Here is a 27,441-nt window from a genome sequence, read left to right on the forward strand (position 1 = left end):
TCACCCCAGAAAAAGAATGGAAGTCTGTAGCAAAGGTAGCCAAAACATACCAACCAATTCCCTACTGATTGGGAGATGGGGCCACGTAGAACATTGCCTGAGCATATTGATGAATATTTTCCCGGTAAAGGAGGGTGGCATGGAAGACTGGGGCAAAGTCACTGGGTTTTAATGTAAATCCGTGCAGGCACTGAGTATTTACACAGAGAGGAAGCAGGAGGGAAACAGGTCTGCACTGGAACACTGGGGACCTGCATTCCTCAGACAAAGGAAATGGTACACAAATTTTTAAATTCTATAGCAGCGTCAAATTAAAAGCAAGTGAAAGATTCATACAGCACTCTCTTCTTCAGTTGGAAGTTCTTATGAGAGGTAAGTCATCAAATGCACACTTTAAATAACAAACATCAATATCTCCCAGGACTTATTTTCAATACAAATGTCCTCCTGTCAGCCCCAAAGCCCTTTATTCAATGTTAAGAAGTCTAGTTCCATCTTGACAAGCTTCAGATCTCAAAAACAGAAAGTTGCATCAGGCAGCATTGACCTGAAACATGGCTCTCTCCGTGTGTGCTTTGTCTTGAGTATTTCTCGCATTTCATTTTCATCTCCACTAAACCAACTTTAAATGCCTTGGCTGTGTGGGGAATGAAGCATTCAAACCCCAGTGTAACTACCCGTTAGCACGTGACTGGCTTAGAGTTCTTACCCAATGAAGTGTCCCACTCCAGCTGCAACGGACTGTTACACTTTAACTACCTGATCGCTGTACAGAGAAGGATCTGAAGAGGAACAGGACTCCTACTTGGAGCAGATTATCTGACTGAATTTTGATACACATTCTAATAACCAGTATCTCCAATAAGTCAGAGTTCTTCATCAACAATGGTCAATGTAAATCTACATTTGGCTGAAGACACAACTTCAGGTCAAGAGCTGGCCCACGAAGGAGGGCTGGGTGTGGAGGACGATGGAAGGGATTAAAATCGGGAAGCATTTCCTCAACTATATCTGCAGAAATTCCAACACTACAGGAGTTGGGATGTTATGTTGATGTTGGTCAAGGCCAAATTTGGAGTAGTGTGTGCAGTTCTGGTCAGCTTGCTACAGGAAAGATATTCATAAGACTGGAAGAGTGCACAGAACGTTAGAAGGACATTACAGGTACTTGAAGACCTGAGTTACAGGGGAAAGTTAAATAGGTTAAGACTTTATTCCCTGTAGCAAACTTGGAAGGCAGAATACAGGGTTTAAAGACAGCATTCTTAGCAGTGTGGAGGAACAGAGGGATGTTGGGGTCTATGTCTATAGATCCCTCAAAGTTGGCAGGCAAGTTGATCGCGTGGTTAAGGTGGTGTATGCTGTGTTGGCCTTCATTAGTTGGTGGATTGAGTTTAAATGCCACAAGGTAATCTTGCAGTTCTGTAAAAACCAGGTTAGACCACACTTGATATGTTGTGTTCAGTCCCAGTCACCTCACTAGAGGAAGGATGTGGACGCTTCAGAGAGAGCACAGAGGAGATTGACCAGGATGCTGCCTGAATTAGAGAGCATGTCTAATTTAGAGGACGTGAGCTAGGGCTTTTCTCTTTGGAGCAACGGAGGGCGAGAGGCAACTTGACAGAGGTGTACAAGATGATAAGAAGCATAGAAGGACTCCCCACTCTCCCCCAGCGTGGAACTAGATAATACAAAGGGGCATAATTGTTGAAACTGATAGGGGCACACTTTCTAATTATGCAAGAGACACGTTGGGATGGAGTCTTTAATAGTAGAACATTAAAGCCGATTGCAACCAGCTTTAATTCTAATAGTTTGACTTTGCATGTGGCATGCTCCTCACACTTCAGTAATGAGAGAAACAATGCCTATAAAAAGTATTCACAGTGGATTTAATTTGGCTTTTTGACACTATTCAACGGAAAAGACTTCGTGTTAAAGTGAAAACAAATTTCTGTAAATTTGTCTAAATTTATTACATTTATTAAACACAAAATAATTGATTGCATAATTACTCACCCCCTTCAAGTCACTATTTGGTAGATGCACCTTTAGTAGCAATTACAGCCTTGAATCTGTGTGGATACATCTTTATCAGCTTTGCACATCTGGGTACTGTAATTTCCCTCCATTCTTCTTTACAAAACTGCTCAGATTGCATGGAGATTGTGAGTGAACAGCCCTTTTCAAGTCCAGCCACAAATTCTCAATTGGATTGGGGTCTGGACTCCGACTTGGCCACTCCAGGACATTAACTTTATTGTTTTTAAGCCATTCCTGTGTAGCTTTGGCTTTATGCTAGGGGTCATTGTCTTGCTGGAAAACAAATCTTCTCCTAAGTCGCAATTCTCTTGCAGACTGCATCAGGATTTCCCTGCATTCATTTTACCTTCTACCTTCCAGGGTAGTTTTTCAGGGTCTGCTGCAGTGAAGCATCCCCACAGCACGATGCAGCCACCACCATGCTTCACCGTAGGGATGTTGCGTTTTTGATGATGTGTGCAGTGTGGTGTTTAGCTTATGCCAAACATAGCGTTTAGTTTGATGGCCAAAAAGATCAATTTTGGTTTCATCAGACCACAGAAGGGAGTTCATGTGAGTATTTTTCAACAGTGGCTTTCTCTTTGCCACTCTCCCATAAAGCTGTGACTGGTGAAGCACCCAGGCAACAGATATTGTATGCACAGTCTCTCCTACCTCAGTGACTGAAGCTTGTAATTCCTCCAGAGTTGTCATAAGTCTCTTGGTGGTCTCCCTCACTAGTCCCCTTCTTGCACAGTCACTCAGTTTTTGAGGACGACCTGCTCTGGGCAGGTTTACAGCTGTGCCATATTCTTTCCATTTCTTGATGATTGACCTAACTGTACTCCAGGGGATATTCAGTGACTTGGAAATCTTTTTGTATTCATCTCCTGACTTGTGTGTTTTATATTTGTAATTAACTTAGATCACTTTGTAGCGATCTGTTTCACTTTGACACGAAAGAGTCTTTTTCTGTTGATTAGTGTCAAAAAAGCCAAATTAAATCCACTGTGATTCAATGTTGTAAAATAATAAAGCATGAAAACTTCCAGGGGTGGGTGAATACTCTTTATAGGCACTGTAACTGGCTGGGCTTCCACCAGCTCTGCTTTGCTTCCTGCACGTAGCATCTCTGACCCCTTAACTTCAGTCCAATGGCCCTCAGTGATCCAGGCCAGTCGTACCATGATATAACCCAGCACTTCCATACATATTTCCCATTGACACTGGCACCATATGAAATAACATTAAAATGTGATGAAAAATATTTTAAGGAGTAATAAGAGTGAAAATTGCTACTGAGGACTCACAGGAACGGTCTGTTGAAATGGATTATTAAACAATGTTTACGTTAGACTCATTCTGATAAAGTACGTATACATTTTGCAGAACAGCGTGAGGGTTCAGAGTGGATTTATCAATCTAAGGTGACACTCACCTCACATTTGAAAGGTTTCTCTCCTGAATGCTGCAGAGAGTGGACTTTTAGTGACATGCTGCGTTTAAACGACTTCCCACATGTCTCGCAGGTGAATGGCATGTCCTTCGTGTGAGCTGAAACAAAAACGAAGAGTAACAGGAACGATGCAAACAGGAATAAAAGTGACATCTGAAATTCTACTGAAGTTTTCATAACCTCAGGAAGCTCTAAGACACCAGTGACACTGAAGATCTATGCAGTGAAGCTATTCCTGCTTCTGGAAGTCCATGAACACTACCTCATGATTTTGCTGTCCTCTTCCACTTTTATTTAATATCCATCTTATTGTAACATATTGTAATCTTTATTACGTCTTGCACAGTACTGCTGTCGTAAATCAACAAATTTCATGACATTTATCAGTGATAATAAACTGCATTCTGATTCCAAAAAAAGATGAACTGGATTTTGAAAGTCTAAGCAGATTAATAAAATTTATAAGATTAATAAGATTAGCTTTGCTTCTCATGTTTTGATATTTTGACAAACTTTTATAGATGTGTGGTAAAAAGTATATTGACTGGCTGCATCACAGCCTGTATGAAAACACCAATGCCTTTGAATGGAAAATCCTACTAAAATAGTGGATACGACCCAGTCCATCACAGGTAAAGCGCACCCACCCCAGCACTGCACACATCCACTTGAAATGCTGTCACAGGAAAGCAGCATCCATCATTAGGGACCCCCAGCACCCAGGACATGCTCTCATCTGGCTGCTGCCATCAGGAACAAGGCATAGAAACCTCAGGACTCACCACCAGGTTCAGGAACAGTTATTACCCCTCAATCATCAGGCCCGTGAACCAAAGGGGATAGCTTTACTCAAATTCACTTGCCCCATCACTGAACTGTTCCACAACCTTTGGACTCACTATCAAGGACTTTTCATCTCATGTTTGTGATGTTTATTGCTTATTTCTTTCTTTCTTTCTTTTTATATCTGCACAGTTTGTTGTCTTTTACACAGTGGTTGAACTGCCAAGTTGGTGCAGTCTTTCACTGATTCTGTTATGGTTATCATTCCATGGATTTATTGAGAATGCCTGCAAGAAAATGAATCTCAGGGTTGTATATGGTGACATACATGTACTTCGATAATAAAGTTACTTTGGACTTTGAAATGCATCATCCGTGACAAATCAAATCAGCGATGATGGTGCTGGGGCAGCCTGCAAGTGTTGCCATGCTTCCGGTGCCAATATAACATGCCAATCTCACTAACCCTGGCCATACACCTTTGGAATGTGTGAGGAAACCCACAAAATCTCGGGGAGAACGTACAAACCCTTGACAGGCAGCGGTGGGAATTGAACACATTTTCTCTCCAGCCACTTTTCCACGTATTGCTGCAGGGACCAACTTAAAAGCTTCACCCCCAGATGCAGAGACTCTAACTGGATAAGGCATCACAGATATACACCACAGAAACTGGTCCTTCGGTCTGTGCCAACCACTAATCTTAATATGACCTGAAACATAGTCAGTTTCCTTCCTGCCACAGATGCTGCTTGACACACTGAGTTCTTGCAGCAGATTGTCTGCTGCATCCATTTGTACCAGCCCTATATATAGTCCCCATATTCCCACCAATTCCTCCCAGAATCATCCAGGGATAACTGTATGTGGTCAATTACCAACCACACCTCCGTGGGATGTGTGAGGAATCAGAACTGCCGGAAGAAACTCAGGAGACATCAACTCCACACAGGCAGTACCAGAGGGCGAGGACTGAACCCGAGTAAATCGACCTGTGAGACTTGACTAGCCACATCAGGGTGCCGTCCTCATCCTCGAATGAGGAAGTTTATTGTTCACTCTTTCAGAATAGGTTGCTAGACCTTTGATCTAGCAAAAATGTTCAAAGACAAATTTTGAAAATGTGCACAGTTGTAGACATCATCTGTATCTGGCGCTCCCAGTGCAGCCTCCTTTACACTGGGGAGACCTATCATAGATCAACTTCATCAAGCACCTTTGCCCCGTCTGCCTCTGAAGGCGGGATTTTCTGGTGACCACCCATTTCAGTTCCGTTTCCCATCTCCATTCCGATACGTCAGCCCATGGTCTCCTCGACTGCCACAATGATGCCAAACTCAGGGGTTGGAGGAGCATCACCTCAAATTCCATCCGGAATGGCATAAACTGATTTCTTCCCCCTCAACCTTTTTTCCCCCCCATTCTAGCTCTCTTCTTACTCCTTCCCTTCTCACCTGCCTATCACCTTCCTTAAATATTTTTGTAAGAAATATCTAAGTTGGAGATACTGTAAAAATTGTGAGTATGAAAGAGAATATTTATCAACTAATTGTTCAAAGGACATCAGTCTACCTTCTTTAAATAAATCCAAAAAAGAATTAATACCTTTATTTTTCCAAAGTAAAAGAATTGGATCACTCAAAGAAGGCTTAAAAAATTAGTTTCGATAAATTAAACTACAAAGCTTAAATTTTTTAAGATTAAAAGAATTGTGGAACGGAAGCCAAGTTTGTAAAGAATGCTTAATCACAGGGTATAAGTTTAAAGTAGCAACTTTAGCTAATTGTATAGGCAAAGCAGCTCCGAATAACGAGGTTAAATAAAACCGTTTCACAGCTTTCAATTCCAAATCTACACAGATAGGCCAACCCTTCTTATCAACCCAATATAACCAAATTAACAGCCCAGTAATACATTCTTAAATTAGGCAAAGTGAGAACTCCATCCTTCTTCAACTTTTGTAAATGACATTTATTAATTCTTGGTCTTTTATTATTCCAGATAAAAGATAAAATAATAGAATCAATCCGGTCAAAAAACTGCTTAGTCAAAAAACAGGGATATTCCGAAATAGATATAAAAATTTTGGTAAAATCATCATTTTGACTATATGGATGCGACCAACAAATGAAAATGTAAGTGGACTTCATCTACTAAATAAATATTTCACAGAGTCTAGCAAAGGAACAAAATTGGCTTTATAAAGATCCTTATATTTTTTACTGATTGTGACACCTAAATAACTAAAAGAATTTGTGACTTCGAAAGGAGTATTGTCATACATAGAAACGGATTCATTTATAGGAAACAATTCACTTTTACTAAAATTTATTTTTTATCCTGAAAACTCTCCAAATTTATTAAATAATTTTAACAAGGCAGGAATAAATTCCTCAGGATTTGATATATAAACCAAAAAATCAACTGCATAAAGAGAAATCTTATGAATGGTCTCATTCACAGAAATCCCATAAATATTTTTAGCTTCACGGAGAGCAATAGCAAGGGGTTCTAATATTAAATTAAATAACAAAGGACTTAATGGACAGCCCTGTCGTGCCCCCGTGAAAGCTGAAAAAAAGGAGACCTACAGTTATTGGTAATAACAGTAGCAACAGGAGCTTTATATTTCATTCTAATCCAATTATTAAAATTAACACCAAAGCCAAATTTCTCTAAGACATTAAATAGATATTTCCATTCGACTCAATCGAACGCTTTTTCAGCATCCAAAGAGACGACGCATTGTGGAGTTTTAAAAAAGGACGAATATATAATGTTAAATAGTCAAATATTGAAAATTCGTAGGAAAGATGGTACTTTGGCTTGGGAATATGAAGAAATTAATACGATTTTTCAAGACTTTTACACTGAACTTTATAAATCTCAATGTCCAGTAGATTCTTCTAAAATGGATGCTTTCTTACGGAAGATTGTTTTTCCCAAAATCTCTGTTGAAGATCAAAAAACTCCTGATGCCATAATTACCGAAGCCGAAATTCATAAAGCTATTTTTATGATGCAGTCTGGTAAAGCCCCTGGACTTGATGGTTATTCTGTAGAACTTTATAAAAAATTTGGAAAATTGCTTTCTCCGTATATGTTGAAAATGTTTGAGGATTCTTTTGTGAAAGGTGATTTACCCTCTACTTTTTTGAGGCTTCTATCTCTTTAATTCTTAAAAAGGATAAAAATCCTACTGATTGTGCCTCATATAGACCTAGTTCACTATTGAACATTGATGCTAAGATTCTGTCAAAGGTAATGGCCAATCAGTTGGAGAATATTTTGGGAAAAATTATTTTTAAAGATCAGACAGGTTTCATAAAGGGTCGTTATTCTTTTTCAAATATTCGGAGACTATTTAACATTATATATTCATCCTCTTTTAAATGCCTATCACCTTCCACTGGCACCCCTCCTCCTTCTCTTTCTTCCATGGTCCACTGTTCTCTCCTGTCAGATTGCTCTTGTTTAGCCTCTTCCACCTCCCATTTTCTTATTTCATCCCCTCCCGCACCCACCTGCCTTCGCCCTCACCTGGGTTCACCTATCACCTTCTAGCTTGTACTCCTTCCCCTCCCACCTTTTCATTCTGGCTTCTTCCCCCTTCTTTTCCAGCGCTGATAAAGGATCTTGGCCTGAAACGTCAACTGATTATATTTCATTAAGAGTTTAAGGAGATTTGGTTTATCATCTAAAACATATGATACCGTGGAGAGCATTCTGACAGGCCACACCACTGTCTGGTATGGGGGTGGGGGTGAGTGGCTGAGGCACAAGATCGAAGTAAACTGCAGAGCAGTAAAATTAGCCAGCTCCATCATGGCTACTTGCCTCCGTAGTATCCAAGACATCTTCAAGGAGTGGTGCCTCAGAAACATGGTGTGCATCATTAAGGACCCCCACCACCCAGGACATGCCTCTTCTCATTGCTACCATCAGGAGGAACAGAAGCCTGAAGACACACACTCAGTTCTCCCCTTCTGCCATCTGACTTCTAAATGGACACTGAACCCATGAACACTATCTCACCACTTTTTTTCTATTTCTGCTTTTGTACTACTTATTTTAATTTAACTATTTTATATATATTTTACTGTAATTGTTTTTCTTATATTTATCATGTATTGCAATGTACTGCTGCCACAAGGTTAACAAATTCCGATGTTATTAAACCAGAATCTGATTATTCCTCTCCATAGATGTTGTCTGACCTGCTGAATTCCTCCAGCAATGTGTATGTGTCGCTCTGGATTTCCAGCTTCTGCAGAATATCTTGTGCTTAAGTCAAGATTACACAGAAATTAACTGCACAACCACCCCAGATAAACAACACTGATGAATGCCAGCCTCTGGAAGATGGCTGTGGAGAACAACTTCCCACACTTAGCCACCGATTTCCAGATCAAAAGTTCTACTTTTCCCTCATTTGCTCTATCACTTTTGTGTTTGGTTGCGCCCAGGTACTCTGTCTCTCTCAAAGTGCTTGTACAATTGGAGGCACGAAGTTCAGCAGTTTATTAACACCATAAGATATAGGACCAGAATTAAGCCATTTGGCCCACTGAATCTGCTCCACCATTTCAACACGGCCGATCCAATTTTCCTCTCAGCCCCAATCTCCTGCCTTCTCCCCATATCCCTCCATGCTCTGATCAATCAAGAAGCTGTCCACCTCGTCCTTAAATACACATAAAGGCATGGCATCCACAGCTGCCTGTGGCAACGAATTCCACAGATTCACCATTCTCTGACTAAAGAAATTCCTCCTCATCTCCATTCTAAAAGCAGGCCCCTCTATTCTGAGGCTGTGTTCTCTGGTCTTAGACTCTCCCACCATAGGAAACATCCTCTCCCATATCCACTCTATCAAGACCTTTCACTATTTGATAAGTTTCAATTAGGTCACTGCATTCTTCTGAATTTTAGTGAATACGGGCCCAGAACCATCAAATGCTCTTCATAAGACAAGCCATTCGATCCTGGAATTATTTTCGTGAACCTCCCTTGAACCCTCTACACATCCTTCCTCAGTTAAGAGGCCCAAAACTGCTCACAATACTCTAAGCAAGGCCTCACCAATGCTTTAAAAAGTCTCAACATTACATTTTTGCTTTTATATTCTAGTCCTCTTGAAATGAATGCTAACATTACATTTGCCTTCCTCACCACTGACTCATCCTGCAAATTAACCTTTAGGGAATCCTGCACAAGGACACCCAAGTCCCTTTGCGTCTCAGATTTTTTGTATTTTCTCTCCATTTACAAATAGCCAACCTTTTAATTTCTTCCACCAAAGTGCATGACCATAAACTTGAAGCTATAATCTTCTTTCAGCCATGATTCACTGATGCCTACAACATCATACATGCTGATCTGCATCTATGCTACAAGTTCATTTACCTTATTCCGTATACTGCGCATAATCAAATATATCACCTATAGTCCTGTATTCACCCTTTTCGATTTTGTCTGCCTTTTACATTGCAACTCATCCTGTTGACTGCAATTTTGCAATCAGCCTCTCCTCGGTACACTTTGCCTCTGTTTATAAACCAACTACCTCATCTTCAGCACTATCATCTGCCTTTCCTACAATACTTCTTGCATTGAAATATCTACAGCTCAGGACACTAGTCGCACCATGCTCAATCTTTTGATTCCTGACTTTGCCTGAGGTCTTACCAACATCTGCCTCCACAACCTCTCCACTAACTCTGGTCCACCCCGCCCCCCACAAATCCAGTTTAAACCCACCGTGCAGCATTTACAAACCTTCCGACTAGAATATCAGTCCCCCTCCAGTTCAGGTGCATATCGTCCCTTCTGTACAGGTCCCACCTTCCCTGGAAGAGAGCCCAATGATCCAAAAATCTTATGCTCTCCCTCCTACACCAACTCCTTAGCCACATATTAAACTGTATAATATTCTTAGTTCTGGCCTCACTAGCACATGGCACAGGCAGCAATCCTGAGATCACAACCCTGGGGGTCCTGCCCTTTAACTTAGCATCTGACTCCCTGAACTCCCTATGCAGAACCTCATCACTTATCCTACCCACATCAGTGGTACCTACATGGACCACGACCTCTCTCTGTTCACCCTCCCGCTTAAGAATGCTGAGGACTCGATCAGAGACGTCCCAGGCCCTGGCACCCGTGAGGCAACATACCATCCAGGAGTCTCGTACTTGCCCACAGAACCTCCTGTCCGTTCCTCTAACTAATGAATCCCCTATCACCACAGTGTGCTTTTTCTAACTCCCTCACCTCACCCAGAGTCATAGAGTCATTAACACAACAGTACCACCACAGATACCTCCCCTTTCCTCCTCCTAACATCCCAGGCCCAACAGCTACATATGCTCCTCTTAACAACAGATTTCAGCATTTCCACAGTAACCACACATTACTCACTGTGTTTTCTGTCCCAGTCCTTACTGCATGCCTTCTATTGAAGCACACTAAAGTGTCCATTTTTACAGCAGAACCCAAAATGACCTTTCTCTTTCGCTTCTAATTGCATTCTTTCTCGTTTAAAAAAAAATCAGCATACAGGAGGGAGATTGAAAATCTGGTCACGTGGTGCCACAGCAAGAACCTCTCACTCAATGTCAGCAAAACCAAAGAAATGATTATATACTGGAGGAGGAGGAAGCCAGTCTTCATTAGGGAAATGAGGTGGAGAAGGCAATTTGATTCAAAGTTTATGGAGACAGCTGAGGATTGAAGAGTACTGTCAAAGGAGCAAGAGAACACTCACTAAACAGATACTGCACATTGTATAATCTATTTGCTTTATAGGTCCTTGTGCAGCTTTGAATGAAAATTTGTTTGTTATTACCACAAGGAAGTCCCCAAGGGTGCATTTCATGCACCATATGATTAGAGGCCACTATTACAGAAGAACTGTGCTCACAAATACTTTTCCAATTTGTTTAATTCCATTTGGCGTTTACTGAAAATTAACGAAGATTGAAGACTGGCTTTATTTGTCACATGCACATTGCATCAACAGCCAACACCGTCTGAGCATGTGCTGGGGGCAGCCTGCAAGTGTTGCCATGTTTCCGGTGCCAACATAACACAACCACACTAACCCTAACCTGTACAGCTTTGGAATGTGGGAGGAAACGTACCGAATCCTTGCAGACAGTGGCGCAATTGAACCTGGGTTGCTGGGGCTGGAAAAGTGTTATGCTAACCAGTATGCTACAGTGCCAGCCTTTGTAACTGATTCATCAATGATTTAATGCACTTACCAACCATGTGTTTTCTGACGTGGGCCATTGTGTAAAATTTTTTTTCGCAGATTTCACACGAGAACTTTTTCTCAGCGTAACCATGGACTATTTTATTGTGCTCATGAAGGGACCAAAGCTTCTTAAATGCCTTCCCACAGGTGACGCACTGAAATATAGAACAGAGGAATCATTTGTTTAAAATAAATCATAACCAAAATTATTCAGGATTGGCAAAAATCGAAATAGAGAACACTTTACTTTGTATGCTGGCTCAGGTAGTTCCCAATGCCTGATGCAACACTGATTACTTTAAACACTCTATGTCGTACATATTTTAAGTCTGACCTAACCATTGGATGCAATTATGAAGAAAGCACACCAGCCACTAGACTTCATTAGGAGTTTGACCAGATCTGGTACATGCCCAAAGCTTCTAGCAAATTTCTACAAATGTACGGTGGACAGCATTCTGACTAGTGGCATCACTGTCTGGTGTGGAGGCCCCAATGCACAGGATGGAAAGAGGCTGCAGAGGGTTGTAGACACAGCCAGCTTCGTCACAGGCACAAGTGGCTCCACCATCAAAGACAACTTCAAAATGCATTGCCTCAAGAAGGTGGCATCCATCATTTAGGACCCTCACCGGCTGGAACATGTATTTTGTCATTACTATCACCAGGAAGGGTAGATACACACACAACAATTTTTGTTACAGCTTCTTCTTCTCCTCCTCCATCCCACTTCCAAATGTTCCATGTACCTCATGCACACTACTTCACTACTCCTCTTTTACACTATTTAATTTGACTTTTTATTGTAACTTTATTGTAACTTACAAAAACGCTACATGTCTTGCACAATTCTGCTGCCACAAAACAAGAAATTTCATGGCATATGTATGTCCGTGATAGTAAAACTGATTCTGATGTACAGCTGAGGAAAATTCCTAAGTTATCAACCCAAAGTACTGCAATTTATAAATTATTAAAAGCTATTTTGACAAGGGTTTCATGCATCTCAAATGAAGTGCGTGATCTTGAAAGATTATTCAGTAAAAATACTGATAAGAGCTGAATTTTACAGAGCAATTCATCCTTTCCATAGATTCCAGTGGTCCCCATTGCCCTTCAGTACCCACTACCCCTTGTTACCCTGCACCCAATTTTCACCTGAATTTACCCCGCAATGAATTTTCATTTCCACTACTCCCCTTCAGCTGCCACTCCAGATATTAATTACACTTGTTAATTAATCTTCTCATTACCATCATCAGCAAGGAGGTACAAAAGCCCAAAGACATGCATGTTACGTTTCAGAAACACCTTCCTCCCTTCCACCATCAGATATACGAATGCTCCGTGAACACGACCTCACTATTTTGCTGTGGTCCAGCTGCTGGCCGATGGGACTAAGCAGAGTAGTGGTTTAGCACAGGCTAGATGGGTTGAAGGGCCTGCTTCCGAGCTGTAGTGCTCAATAACTCTATGTGCCCGAAACCAAAATGTATACAAGCAGCAAGTGGTTTGAATTCCATCCCTGTACTGCTCAATTGTGGTCTCTCTCTCTCTCTCTCATAAACACACGATGTTGCAAAGATTCCTCTCTCTCCTCTGAAATAAACACTTTCATAACTCACTACATATGCAACCTTTAAGAGTATGAATCCATTTGGAAACACGATGTAGCTTTGGGAGTTTATGAAATCATTATTTTGCCCTAGGTCTGAAAATGTGGGACCTCAGGAATCAACTATAAGACAAGTGAATCAGTCAGAAGGAGGACTGACGATATTTCTCAATGTTGTCAATTTGTAGTTAGGACTGCACAGTACTACAATCAAGGAAGTGAGATTTGATGCTAATCCCGCGTTTCATATGTGGAGTTCAAAAGTTTTTCAATTTGCTCACTTTGGTGAAAAAACAGTGATTTTGGGAAACGAGCTAGTAGAGGGCAATATCCTCAGGAATGATTCATATTCACTAGTTTATCACATGTACATCAAACACGTGGCCAAGTGGTTAGGGCATTGGACTAGCGACCTGAAGGTCATGAGTTCGAGCCCCAGACAAGGCACCATGTGTTGTGTCCTTGAGCAAGGCACTTAATCACACATTGCTCTGCGATGACACTGGTGCCAAGCTGTATGGGTCCTAATGCCCTTCCCTTGGACAACATTGGTCTCGTGGAGAGGGGAGACTTGCAGCATGGGCAACTGCTGGTCTTCCATACAACCTTGCCCAGGCCTGCGCCCTGGAGAGTGAAGACTTTCCAGGCGCAGATCCATGGTCTCGCAAGACTAACAGATGCCTTTACTTACAATCAAACATACCATGAAACACGTACTTTGCATTAACAACCATTGCACTCAAGGATGAGCTGGGGAAAGCCTGCAAATGCTGCCACACATGCCAGTGCCAACTCAGTGTGCCCACAAAGCACAGCAGAACAACACAAAACACAAGCAACATAACAAGCCCATTCCTCCTTCCCTCCCACGCAGATACAATGTCATCTAACCCCAGGACAGGCTGTCTTCAACCTCCAGTGAACTCAGACTCGCAGACACTGGGCTTTCAACTTCCCTAGTGGACTTCGAGAGATTTGCCTTGACTTCTTGCCTTGCCTTGAGATTTGTCATGATCACAGTGAATGGCAGTGCTGGCTCGAAGGGCCGAATGGCCTACTCCTGCACCTATTGTCTATTCTGGACTTCCAGCTGACCTTCTGCAGATACTAAATAATGAATGAATAAGCCAACAGACAGGTCATCTCTCGCAGTCCCTGTCAAACTCGTATTTCTCATGCCACTAAGCCAGTGCTACTCAAAGAACATTCTCTTCAGTCTTATCCCTTTTATTTCTTGGCAACCTATTTTTTTCCCTTACATGCCCATCATCAACCAGGTCCTCTTCCCAAATCTACCTGCCAACCGCCTACACCAGGAGTAATTCACAGAAGCCTACCAGCATGTCTTGAGGATGTGGGTTAAAGCCGTGCGCCAGGAGCGACCCAGGCGGTCACAGGAACTCAACACAAGACTGCACTAGAGGTCAGGATCACACCCGAGTCTCATTTTGCTGCTACACAATGCATTGATAATGAAATTTCTACTAACCACTGCAGCCAACTAGTCAACAGAAGATGAGAAAACTTTCTCAGCTCCAGAGCCACTGATTCTCTTCAAAGTTCAAGTTTATTGTCATTTAACTGGACAGATGCATACTGCCAAATGAAGCCTCTGAAACATGCTACAAATAGAAAACGTAATTTCTTCAAAAAATTTGCATACAGAATCTCAAAAAAAAAATCACAAGTTAGATTCACTTCATGAAGTACCTTCCCTTTTTAAGGGGGCGTTTTGGGTTAACAATCACTTCCTTCCCCTCCAGTTCTGTATTTTCTGAGATGACTAATGAGCCTTTTGTGGGAACCACAGATCGCTTCTCAGATGGGGAAGGAGCGAGGGTTGAAGGTTGGAGTTCCTTGTGCTGGGTTTCGATGTACTTCCATTGAATAGACTTTACAGGGCCTGCCAGTCAGTCTTGGGTGTAACTGGTCTCACTATTGTGAATGTTGCATGGGGTGGTTGGTTCCATTATCCTTGGAATTGGGTTATTATTGTTGTTGGGGTCCAGTGAATACTTGCACACTGTTCAAACAGATCAAATCACTGCACAGTGCATTGAGGTAGTACAAGGTAAAATAGGAATCAGGTTTATTATCGCTAACATAGGTCTTGAAACTTGTTTTGTGGCAGCAGTACAGAGCAATTGCTATAGCTTACAGTAAGAAATACATAAATAGTGCAAAAAGAGCAAAATTCAAAATAGTGAGGTAGAGTTGACGAGTTCATGGACCAATAGCAGGGGAGGAGAAGCCATTCCTAAATCACTGAGTGCTGGTGTTCAGACTTCTGTATCACTTCCCTGATAGTAGCAATGAGAACAACACAGAATGCAGAATAAAGTATAACACCTACAGAAAAAGTGTAGGGCAGGTAGCGTGTAAGGTGCAAGGTCATTACAAGGTAGATTGCGAGGTCAAGAGTCCATCTTATTGTGACTCACAGGCCCTCTTAACATTTTTTATCCGTGAACCTGTCCGGACGCCTTTAAAATGTTGTAATTGTACCAGTCTCTACCACTTCTCCTGGCAGCTCGTCCCATATACCTACTACTCTGTGTGGAAAAAGTTGCTCCTGACATCCCTTCCAAGTTGTTCACCCTCTCACTTTAAACCTTTACCCTCTAGTCCAGGGGTTCCCAACCTGGGGTCCACAGACCCCTCGGTTAATGGTAGGGGTCCATGGCATAAAAAGGTTCGAAACCCCTGCTCTAGGCAGAGACTCTAGGGGAGATAAACCATGACCATTCACCAGATCTACATTTCACGATTTTCCAAAAACCTCTCGGACTCATACACTCTGAAGAAAGTCTCAGATATCCTACAAGAACAAATCTATTTCCAATACTGCTTAAGTTTCTTTCCTTGAACTTCTAGGTCTTTAAATACATCCCTAACCTTCCACGTGCACCCAAACAGTGAGTATCATTGACAGACTCATTATTCAAGATTGAGCTTTATTTATCTTATCTACGTTGGAACAAACAGTGAAATGTGCAGCTTGCTTTGACAACCATCACACCTGAGGTTGTGCTGGGGGCAGCCCTCAAGTATCACCACACATTCTGACACCAACAAAGCATGTCCACATCTTATGCTCAGAAGAACCCGACCTGGTTCTTCGCTCCAGCCAGGCAGTCAGTCTATAGAGAAGTAAAGGCCCATTTTCTAGTGCCATGTAGCTCAGGCACACAATCAAAGCTCCTCACTTTTGTCTGTTTTACAGCATAATCACCGGTAATTTTACATAACCTCAAGACCGCAGGAAAATACATCAAACTTCCTCCATTTAGCAAACAGCACGCCAACACAGGGATCTCAAAGTCTCATTCTTTTTAGCAACAGCGGTTGAAAACTTGACGAAGTGGGATGCAGTAAAATGTGCTGGGGCACCAGCACAACAAACCATGTCTCCTGTATATCTCTAAATGAGGGAAAACCAGTCTCATTGTGAAGTCTTTAGTTTGCTATTTATATTTAAATTTTCCATTGACTACAGGAGGAAGAATCTAGAAGTCCATGAGTTAGTCTTCATTAGGAAATCGGAGGTGGAGAGGGTCAGTAACTTTAAATTCCTTGGTATTATGAATATCAGAGGATCTGTCCTGGGACCAACATGTAACTGCCATCACAAAGACACAGCAGTGCATTTAATTTGTTAGAAATTTGAGTGGTGGACACAGCCCAGAAGATCACAAGCAAAGCCCTCCACACCACCTTCCCAACCCCCTGCCCCCACTGGGCAGATCTACAAGGAGTGCTGGAACAAGAAAGAAACCCCCCCACCCTGGCCATGCTTTCTTCTCTTTTCTAATATGGGGAAGGAAGTATAGGATCCCGAGATTATCCCACACCACTAGGTTCAGCAACAGTTATTGCCCAATAACTATTAGGCTCCTGCACCAGAGTGAATAGCTCACTCACCCCAACAATGAATTGATTTCACAACCTATAGACACACCTTCAAGGACTCTACAATTCATGCTCTCAGTATTTTTTTGTACAGTTTGTCTTTTTGCACATTTGGTTGTTTGTCAGTCTTTCTTATAGTTTTTCATAAATTCTATCACATATCTTTATTTTCCTTAAATGCCTGCAAGAAAATGAATCTCAAGGTAGTCTACGGTGACATAAATATACATTGATAATAAATTTAATTTGAACTTCTTACTCCACAAATATACAACGCTAATAAAATGTAACTCAGATAAAAGAGAGAGAAGTCAGTCAACTGACAAAGTCGGGCCCTTCAGTTCGTACTGGCCAAATATAACAAGAGAAACTCTTTCAGAAGATGAGCTGATAAGTCTTTAAGAGGTTGTGCTAGATCACTTGCAGCAGAATGGCTGTTCTACTTGGGAAGTGGAAGAGTGACAAGGTGAACTGAAGGAGGACAGAGGTTGAGATCTGTAGGAGAGCAGAGATGGACAAGTGGAGGGTTGAGTACTCATGCAAAGCAACATAACTTTGGAGGGGAGAACAGAACTGGAGCAAGGTCATGTATTAACTTTTAGTAAGTGCTGACCTGGTTGATCATTTGAGGGAAAAAGAGAATTTCAAGGCAGTATATTTAGATTAGATTATCTTTACTTGTGACCTGTACATTGAAATGCACCATATGCATCAAGCCAAGTGAGCAAGGGTAGTGCTGGGCAGCACACAAGCATCACCATGCTGCCAGCACCAATACATCATGGCCACAACTAACACTAACCGAACATCTTTGGAATGTGGGAGAATATTGGAGCAACCAGAGGAGATCGACGTGCTCATGGGAAGAACGTACATACCCCTTTAGTCAGCAGTGGGAATTGAACTCCACTCCTACAGACAGTGCTATGAAGCATTATCCTAAGCACTAAGCTACCTTGAAGTGTACTTTTAAGACGCTGATTTGTGAGTCAGCACCATGTTGAAAGTACCAAGTAAGCAGGCATTTAAAGACTTGCCCCAACAAAATGCAATCCCAGTCTAACAATTTGACTTAGTTTTCAAAAATCCAAACACCTTTGCTTTTCTCCCAAGTTGTTTAAGGGTGCAAAGCATATGCTGAGACAAAATAACAGGTTATTTTTGGGAACATAGGAATGATTGAATGTACCACAAACTGAGTGCTCAAAAATAATAGACATTGGTTTAAAATAACATTTTTAAAAATCCCAAAGGGCAGCTGGAGATTGGGAAATGCATTTCATGGGGTCAAGATCCCAGCAAAAGTAGATGGTGTGGGATTGTTAAATTCTGGGTCTGCTACATAGCACACTATAAACATGCCAATCCAATTGAACAAAATGGTCTACTCTGGTGACTCCAGTGCAGCAGTGCTGTGTACTTATTGCTAATAAATATGTTATTTCATGCCTAGCTCTTCAAGGATTGACGATATACTTCATTTGTCAGATACACTCAGAAGCCACTTTATTAGGTACACCAGTAAACCTGCTTGTTAATGCAGGTATCTAATCAGATAAACATCTAGCAGCAACTCAATGCATAAAAGTATGTAGACCTGGTCAATCGCTTCAAGATTCAAAAAACTTTATTGTCATTCTAACCGTACATCAGCTCTGCAGGGCAGAATGAGACAGCATTTCTCAGGAGCAGTGCAATCATAACATAACAAACGCAACACTAAATAATAAACATAACAAATAAAATCAGTTGTTCAGACCAAACATCAGAATGGGGAAGAAATGGTATCTAAGTGACTGACTGTGGAATGATTGTTGGTGCCAGAAGGGGTGGTTTGAGTATCTCAGAAACTTTACTTTATACTTTATTGTCGGCAAACAATTGGTACTAGAACGTACAATCATCACAGCGATATTTGATTCTGCGCTTCCCGCTCCCTGGATTACAAATATTAAATATTAAAAATAGCAAAAATTAGTAAATATTAAAAATTTAAATTATAAATCATATATAGAAAATAAAAAATGGGAAGTAAGGTAGTGCAAAAAAACAGAGAGGCAGATCGGGATATTTGGAGGGTACGGCCCAGATCCGGGTCAGGGTCCGTTCAGCAGTCTTATCACAGTTGGAAAGAAGCTGTTCCCAAACCTGGCCGTATGAGTCTTCAAGCTCCTAAGCCTTCTCCCGGAGGGAAGAGGGACGAAGAGTGTGTTGGCTGGGTGGGTCGTGTCCTTGATTATCCTGGCAGCACTGCTCCGACAGCGTGCGGTGTAAAGTGAGTCCAAGGACAGAAGATTGGTTTGTGTGATGTGCTGCGCCATGTTCACGATCTTCCGCAGCTTCTTCTGGTCTTGGACAGGACAACCTCCATACCAGGTTGTGATCCACCCTAGAAGACTGCTTTCTACGGTGCATCTATAAAAATTAGTGAGGGTTTTAGGGGACAGGCCAAATTTCTTTAGTTTTCTCAGAAACTGCTGACCTCCTGGGATTTTCACACAGAATAGTCTCCAGAGTTTACAAAAAAAGGTGCGAAAAACAAAAAAAAAAATCCAATGAACAGCAATTCTGTGGACAAAACCTGTCTTGTTAATGAGAAAGGTCAGAGGAGAACGACCAAACTGATTCAAGCTAATAGGAAGGCAACCGTAACTCAAATAACCATGTGATACAACTGTGATGTTTGGAAGAGCATCTCTGAACTCACAACACATTGAACCTTGAAGTGGATGGGCTACAGCAGCAGAAGATCACACCTGATAAAATGACCACAGATTGTATATACCCTATCCTCGTTATATGCATCTTCAGACAATGCTGATTCACAGTTATGCGAGGAACCTATTTCTACCAATGTCTCCTTATATGCGTCCAAAATTCAGTTATGCGAGGAGCACTGCTTTCCCGCCAATACAAGTCACGTGTGAACGCCTCACAGTCTCACTCCTGCCAGTCTCGCATTGGTTTTGGCAATGTGTGGATGTGCAATCTTGTGCTCTTAAACTTTTGTTGCTTTTACCTATGGTGCAGTGATTTTGTGATATTTAACTATGCCTCCTAAACGTCCAATGTCAAGTCCTGGGTCATCAGCCAAGCAGCAGAGAACCGCTTTAACACTTGAAAAAACAGAGCGGCGTCAGGTGAAGGTAACACAGCTCTGGGACGCTACCCTGTGTAGTTGCAGGCTATGATAGCTAAGTTAGGCATCACACCAAAGCAGGTGTTCAATGCAGACGAGACCAGGCTTTTTTGGAAGCGTATGCTGAAACGCACTTACATAAGCAAGGATGAAAAAAACTGCGTCAGGTTTCAAGGCAGCAAAGGAGAGATTGACTTTGCTTATGTGTTCCAATGCTGAAGGAGACTGTAAGACGAAGCCCCTCTTAGTTTACCATTCACTAAACCCCCGTGCTCTTAAGGGTTTGAGTAAGAAGCCTTTCAATGGAGCGTGGAAATCAATTTGGGCGGAGTGTGTGCACACCCTCAAGGGGTTTCCTGCCTTCACTGCAGCTGTCCAGGATGGTGTGGCCCTGGGCCGTAAAATTGGTGGGGAGGGATTCTCAGATCTCGAGACTGCTGACGTGGTAGAACTCCTGGATTCTCATGATGAAGAATTAAGTGTGGATGACCTTCTGCGTTTAACTCAGACTGAAGGTGATAATGATGAAGAAGGAAGTGTCAAGTTGCAGGTGAAGGATTTTACGGTGAAGCAACTGGCAGAATTTTTTTAAGGCTGTGGAACACTTGGCACAAATGGCTATGGACATGGACCCAAGTTTAGAACGGAGTCAGCATTTCAGTTGTCCCCTGCAGTCAAGTCTTCTTCCCCAAAAGCAAATTTATGCTGAAAAACAAAAAGCTGCCAAGCAAACAACCCTCACCACTTTCTTCAAACCGGTGTCATCTCCTGCTGCCCACAGTACTGAGAGTTCTGTGAGTCTTCCTTCACCCCTTGCTGTCCTTGATGATCCTGACGACATACAACCATCCACCTCATCCATGTAAAGCTGCCCGACACCACAACCACTCATCTCCCAGAGCGAACACACCTGCCACTGATGAGTACTGTACACCCTAGTGTGTTAACTTTCTATGATTTATTACAGTGCAAATTACCTTAAATTGATGAAATATAATACGAATGTTGCCTTGTGGTGCCTTGTATTGGTATGAAAATGTGAATAAATTACAGATAAAACATACTTAGGAAGCCCTCCAGAACACATTCCTATTTTCTCCATTTAAATAATTATTCACATTATGCATTTTCACATTATGCATCGACTTCGAGGAATGTATCCCCTGCATATAACGAGGATAGGGTATACTTGCATGTATTAGGAACTTGCTGTGGTGTCGCCTCTCTCTTTATCACTGATTGGCCGAATTAATTCTATTAAAATGAATATCTTACCTAAATTTATATACTTTTTTCAAGCCGTGCCTGTTTTTATTCCTAAATCTTTTTTTGACCCTTTGGATTCAATTCTTTCTTCCTATACATGGAAAAATAAAAAAACCTTGTATAAATAAAGCTCACCTTCAAAAAACTAAAGAGAATGGAAGCTTTGCCTTACCCAATTTTAGGTAATATTATTGGACAGATAATATACGAAATATGGTCATTAACCATGAGAATTGCCCTATATGGGTTTCTTTGGAAGTCAACTCTGTTATGAAATTTTCCATTATTTCTTTACTTGGATCCTCGTTTCCTTCATCTTTAAATAAACTAACTGATAATATGGTGGTCAAACATACTTTGAGGACTTGGTTTCAGTTTAGAAAACATTTTGGTTTATTGAGATTCTCCCTCTCAAGTCCCACCTTTTCTAATTGTTTTTTTAAACCATCTTTAATTGACTTATCTTTTAAATAGTGGGACAGATTGGGTGTTAAACGATTTCAGGATTTGTCTGATGGAGGGAATCTCTCTTCTTTTGTGCAACTTTCAATGAAATTTAACCTTTCCAATACCCACTTTTTTCAATACTTACAGATTAGAGATTTTTAAAAATCTCAATTACATACATTTCCTGCAAGTCCAGATAAGAATATAATATACAATTTTAAATCTGAAACCCTTTGACAACGATTCAATATCTTACATTTATGGTCTGCTGCTAGGAATGAAAAAGGCCTCTTTAGATAAAATTAAAGGAGACGGGGAAAAGGATTTACAGATTTTCATATCTGAAGAGAGCTAGCTGCAAGATTATTTTAAAATTGATTAATTCTTCATCATTATGTGCTCGTCATTCTTATTATAATTCAAAGTGGTACATAAGGTTCATATGTCTAAAGACAAGCTCTCTCGTTTCTATGCAGATATTTCCCCTTACTGTGATAGATGTATTAATGGAGTGGCCACACTAATTCATATGTTTTGGACATGTCCGAGCTTTGAAAAATTTTGGAAAGATGTATTTCAAACCTTTTCTGTACTTTTCAATGTTAGTTATAAGCCCAATTCTGTGACTGCCTTGTTTGGTATTGTTGAGGATAGTGTTACAAAATTGAAGCCATCTAATTTGCGGGTATTGACCTTTATGTCTCTTATGGCCAGGAGGATGATCTTGCTCAAGTGGAAGGAGGCCACCCCGCCCACTCGTGTTCAATGGCTGTCTGATGTTATGTTGTGCCTTGATCTAGAGAAGATTCGTTGTTCGATTTCTGATTCTAAACATGATTTTCTAATGTTATGGGGACCCTTTCTGAGTTATTTTCATAATCTTTGAACTGTTATTAAAGTATGGATCTGAGCCATTATTATAATATTATATGATAAAGTTTTTTTTCTTTTTTTTTTACCAACCAGCTCATTTTGGTAGTGGGGGTAGATTTTTAAAAATAAAATAAAATTATTTTATTTTATTTCATAATTCAATCTTTTTTTCCTACATGATTGATATGGAATATGGGATACTGTGATTTAAATATAATTTGTATTACTTGTATTTTTATTTATGCAATTTATATAATATTAATAAAAATTGGAAGTTTTTGTTTACTATCCCTATAGTGCTTTCCAGAAGGGAATTAGTTTACTGGGTGGGTGGTGTCTTGGAGCTCAAGAAATACTTAGCAATTAAATCTTTTTGGAGGTGCAGGGTGAAACATGAAACAGGAAGGACTGTGGGCTACATAGATGCTGCGTGACCCGCTGAGTTTTTCCAGAACTTTGTGCGTGGTGCAAAGAACACATTCCTTGGGAGCCTAGACATGAACCCTTTGTGGGCCCTTGGGCGATAACCCTGAGCTGCCATACCTGCTCTAAAGCTCTACAACATGCAGAGATGAGGTTCACATTTCTACATCCCCCTTCCAGGCCCTCATTAGCTGCAATTCACCCACAACTGAAAATGAATTGATTTATAAAAGACTTGTCCCAGCCAAGTGAATGGGTATATTTAAAGCAGGAGTTGATAGGTTCTTGATTAGTAAGGGTGTTGAAAGTTACAGGGAGAAGGCAGGTGAATGGCATTAAGAGATAATAAATCAGCCATGATGGAATGGTGGAGCAATTACTTATGGAGCAACTGTAACAAAAATCCAATTTCCCCCAAGATCAATAAAGTATGACTATGACCATACCAGATAGGCGAAATGGTTGAATTCTGTTATGTTTTATGGTCTAAATCACATCAGAAAGACACCAAAACCAAAATCAGTTCTCTACCAATCAGTAATCTGCAAGAATGCTTCACAGTTGTGGCAAACTGGTAAACCACAATTGAATACAAAAGTTGAGAAAGATACAAATATTGAAAGTTAACATGGCATACATTACGTGTCATCCAAACCCCGAGATTAGAATCTGAATTTCTATATTACACAGCTGTGGGGTTTGGTGCTGAGAACCATATTCCACTTCCCATTAGAAACCATTTGACATAGTTATTTGAGGGTAAGCACCTAAATCTCTGGCTATAGTTCTGAATTCGTTTGTATGTAATTTATAAGTGAGGACAATTACAAAGAAACTTGCACTTGCATCTTATTGACTTCAACAAGCTCCCTTCCTGAAAATATTTGAATAGCGAACAGTACCGCACAGGCCATTCGGCCCACGATGTTGTGCTGAACTAATTAAACTACTAACAGAAACATGGAGAAAACTGAGGGGGCAGAGTTAAATTGATCTTTGAGCAGGTTAAAAGGACAGCACAACATCGTGGGTGGAAGGGCCCGTACTGTGCAATGAGAGAGGGAGGAGAGAGACAGAGTTGGAGGGGAGAGAGAGAATAAAAACAGGGAGGGATTCACAAAAACAGAGGCATCATAGGGAGGAGGCTCTCTCTAACTCACACATATACAAAATTCAAGATTGTTCAATGTAATTTCCTGTAAAGAAGTGTAAAGAAGAACGAAATAATTGTTATTCTGGATCAGATGCAGCACACAAAAAAAAAATCACAATTAAAAAAGCACAAGAAATATAAATCCATAAGATAGCTCATAATTGATTGTACTGTATGTCCATGAAATGACGCTAGGCACAGGAGACGATAAAGTAGTGGTGGTCGGGGGTGTGGAGGGGTGGATCAGCCTTACTGCTTGAGGAAAGTAACGGTTTTTGAGGCTGGTGGTCCTGACATGGATATCGCTTAGCCTCCTCCCTGATGGAAGTGGGACAGTTCATGAACAACATTGCTTTGGAAATGCCAAGCTCTGAGGAAATGCTGCATTAATCAATCAGAATAAATGCTCCAGCCAAGCAAAAGACAACATTCCTGACAAATAAATTTCATCATGATGACAAAGGGAAAATTACTGTTATGTTCAACTGCTCTGGATTAACAGACAGGTTTCATACATTCAATCAACATCCTCAAAAATCACTGAGGCAGTAAAACCCAGTTTGCAACCAATGGACCAAAAATGTGCCTTTTAAACCGCTAATCAGAAATTCAAACTCAAGTTTATTCTCATTCAACCGTAGACATATACTTGCCAAATGAAACAACATTCCTCCAGATCAAGGTGCACAGCACAGTACATATAATGTACGCACAACATATGAAGTAATATTACCACAAATAAATTAACAAATATTCCAGAAGATTGACATTTAACACAAGTTTCATTTACAACACAAGTTAAAAAGTAAACTGTACAATGTTACTGGCGCTTCATATGTAGAAACACAGAAAACCTACAGCACAATACAGGCCCTTCGGCCCACAAAGTTGTGCCCATTATGTCCCTACCTTAGAAATTACTAGGCTTACCTATAGCCCTCTATTTTTCTAAGCTCCATGTACCTATCCAAAAGTCTCTTAAAAGACCCTATCGTATCCGCCTTCACCACTGTTGCCGGCAGCCCATTCCACGCACTCATCACTCCCTGCTTAAAAATGTATCCGACATCTCCTCTGTACCTATTCCCCAGCACCTTAAACCTGTGTCCTCTTGTGGCAACCATTTCAGCCCTGGGAAAAAACCTCTGACTATCCACACGATCAATGCCTCTCATCATCTTATACACCTCTATCAGGTCACCTGGTATGTGATGAGACCCAGGTGGTGGCAGGCAGTTCAGTAGTCTCTCAGCCTGGAGAAAGAAGCGGTTTCCCCATACAGCTAGAACATAAGAAACAGGAGCAGGAGGCAGCCATCTGGTCCGTTAAGCCTGCTCCGCCATTCAATAAGATCATGGCTGATCTGACCATGGACTCATCTCCAGCTACCTGGTTTTTTCCCCACAGCCCTTAATTCCCCTACTATGCAAAAATCTATCCAACCTTGTCTTAAATATATTTACTGAGGTAACCTCCACTGCTTCATTGGGCAGAGAATTCCACAGATTCACCACTCTCTGGGAAAAGCAGTTCCTCCTCATCTCCATCCTAAATCTACTCCCCTGAATCTTGAGGTTATGTTCCCTAGTTCTAGTCTCACCTATCAGTGGAAACAACTTACCTGCCTCTTCTTATCTATCCATTTCATAATTTTATATCTTTCTATAAGATCTCCTCTCATTCTTCTGAATTCCAGCAAGTACAGTCCCAGGCAACTCAATCTCTCCTCGTAGTCTAACCCCCTCATCTCTGGAATCAAATTGGTGAACCTTCTCTGCATCGCCTCCAAAGCCAGTATATCTTTCCTCAAGTAAGGAGACCAGAACTACTTGTAAGACTCCAGGTGCGGCCTCACCAGTACCCTATACAGTTGCAGCATAACCTCCCTGCTCTTAAATTCAATCCCTCTAGCAATGAAGGCCAACATTCTACTTGCCCTCTTGATAGCCTGTTGTAACTGCAAACCAACCTTTTGTGATTCATGCACAAGCTCTCCCAATTCCCTCTGCACAGCAGCGCGCTGCAATCTTTACCATTTAAATAATAATCTGCTCTTTTATTTTTCCTTCCAAAGTGGATGAACTCACATTAACCAACATTGTACTCTATCTGCCAGACCCTCATCCACTCACTTAACCTATCTATCTCTCTCTGTAGACTCTCTGTATTTTCTGCACAATTTGCTTTTCTACTCAACTTTGTATCATCAGCAAACTTCAATACACTACATTTGGTCCCCTCTTCCAGATCGTTAATGTATATTGTGAACAGTTGCAGGCCCAGCACCGACCCCTGTGGCACACCCCTCACCACTGATATTGTCAATCAGAGTAATACCCATGTACCCCAACTCTTTGTTTTCTATTAGTTAACCAATCTTCTATCCATGCTAATACATCATCCCCAACTCTATGCATCCTTATCTTATGGATAAGTCTTTAGTGCAGCACATTATCTAATGCCTTCTGGAAATCCAAGTAAATAAAGTCCATCTGTTCACTCTATCCACTGCACTCGTTATATCCTAAAAGAAATCCAAGTAAATAACATCCATCTGTTCCCTCTATCCACTGCACTCATTATATCCTCAAGGAACTCCAATAAGTTTGTCAAACAGGACCTGCCTTTGCTGAATCCATGCTGTGTCTGCCTGATGGATCCACTTCTTTCCAGATGCCTTGCTATTTCTTCTTCAATGGTAGCTTCAAGTATTTTCCCAACTACAGATGTTGAACTAACTGGTCTATAGCTACTCGCCTTTTGCCTGCATCCCTTTTGAACAGTGGTGTGACATTCACCATCTTCCAATCCGCCAGGACCTGCCCAGAGTCCAAAGAATTTTGGTAAATTATCACCAAAGCCTCTACTATAACTTTTGCCATTTCTTTCAGTACCCTGGGGTGCATTCCATCAGGACCAGGGGACTTATCTAACTTCAGGCCCACAAGTTTGCTCAGCACTACCTCTTCAGTGATAGCTGTTGTATCGAGGTGCTCACCTTCCACTGTATCCATTAGATCTCTCTTTGGTATGTTAGACATGTCCTCTACCGTGAAGACCAACACAAAATAGTCATTCAAAGCCTCTGCCATTTCTT

General features: G+C 41.2%; 1 protein-coding gene across 7 annotated transcripts in view; it reads right to left on the minus strand.

The window, feature by feature from the left end:
- The window catches only part of zbtb47b (zinc finger and BTB domain containing 47b), a 296,884-nt gene that overhangs the window by 21,924 nt on the left and 247,519 nt on the right, over positions 1–27,441 (minus strand). For all 7 annotated transcript variants that reach the window (XM_063044540.1, XM_063044543.1, XM_063044539.1 and 4 more), the window contains 2 exons: positions 11,527–11,674; positions 3,461–3,576 (listed from right to left, as the gene is read on the minus strand). In XM_063044540.1, coding sequence (XP_062900610.1) covers positions 3,461–3,576; positions 11,527–11,674 — 264 coding nt within the window. The remainder of the gene's footprint in view (positions 1–3,460; positions 3,577–11,526; positions 11,675–27,441) is intronic.

The sequence above is a fragment of the Mobula hypostoma genome, chromosome 3, assembly GCF_963921235.1.
Source record: "Mobula hypostoma chromosome 3, sMobHyp1.1, whole genome shotgun sequence".
Classification (NCBI taxonomy): Eukaryota; Metazoa; Chordata; class Chondrichthyes; order Myliobatiformes; family Myliobatidae; genus Mobula; species Mobula hypostoma.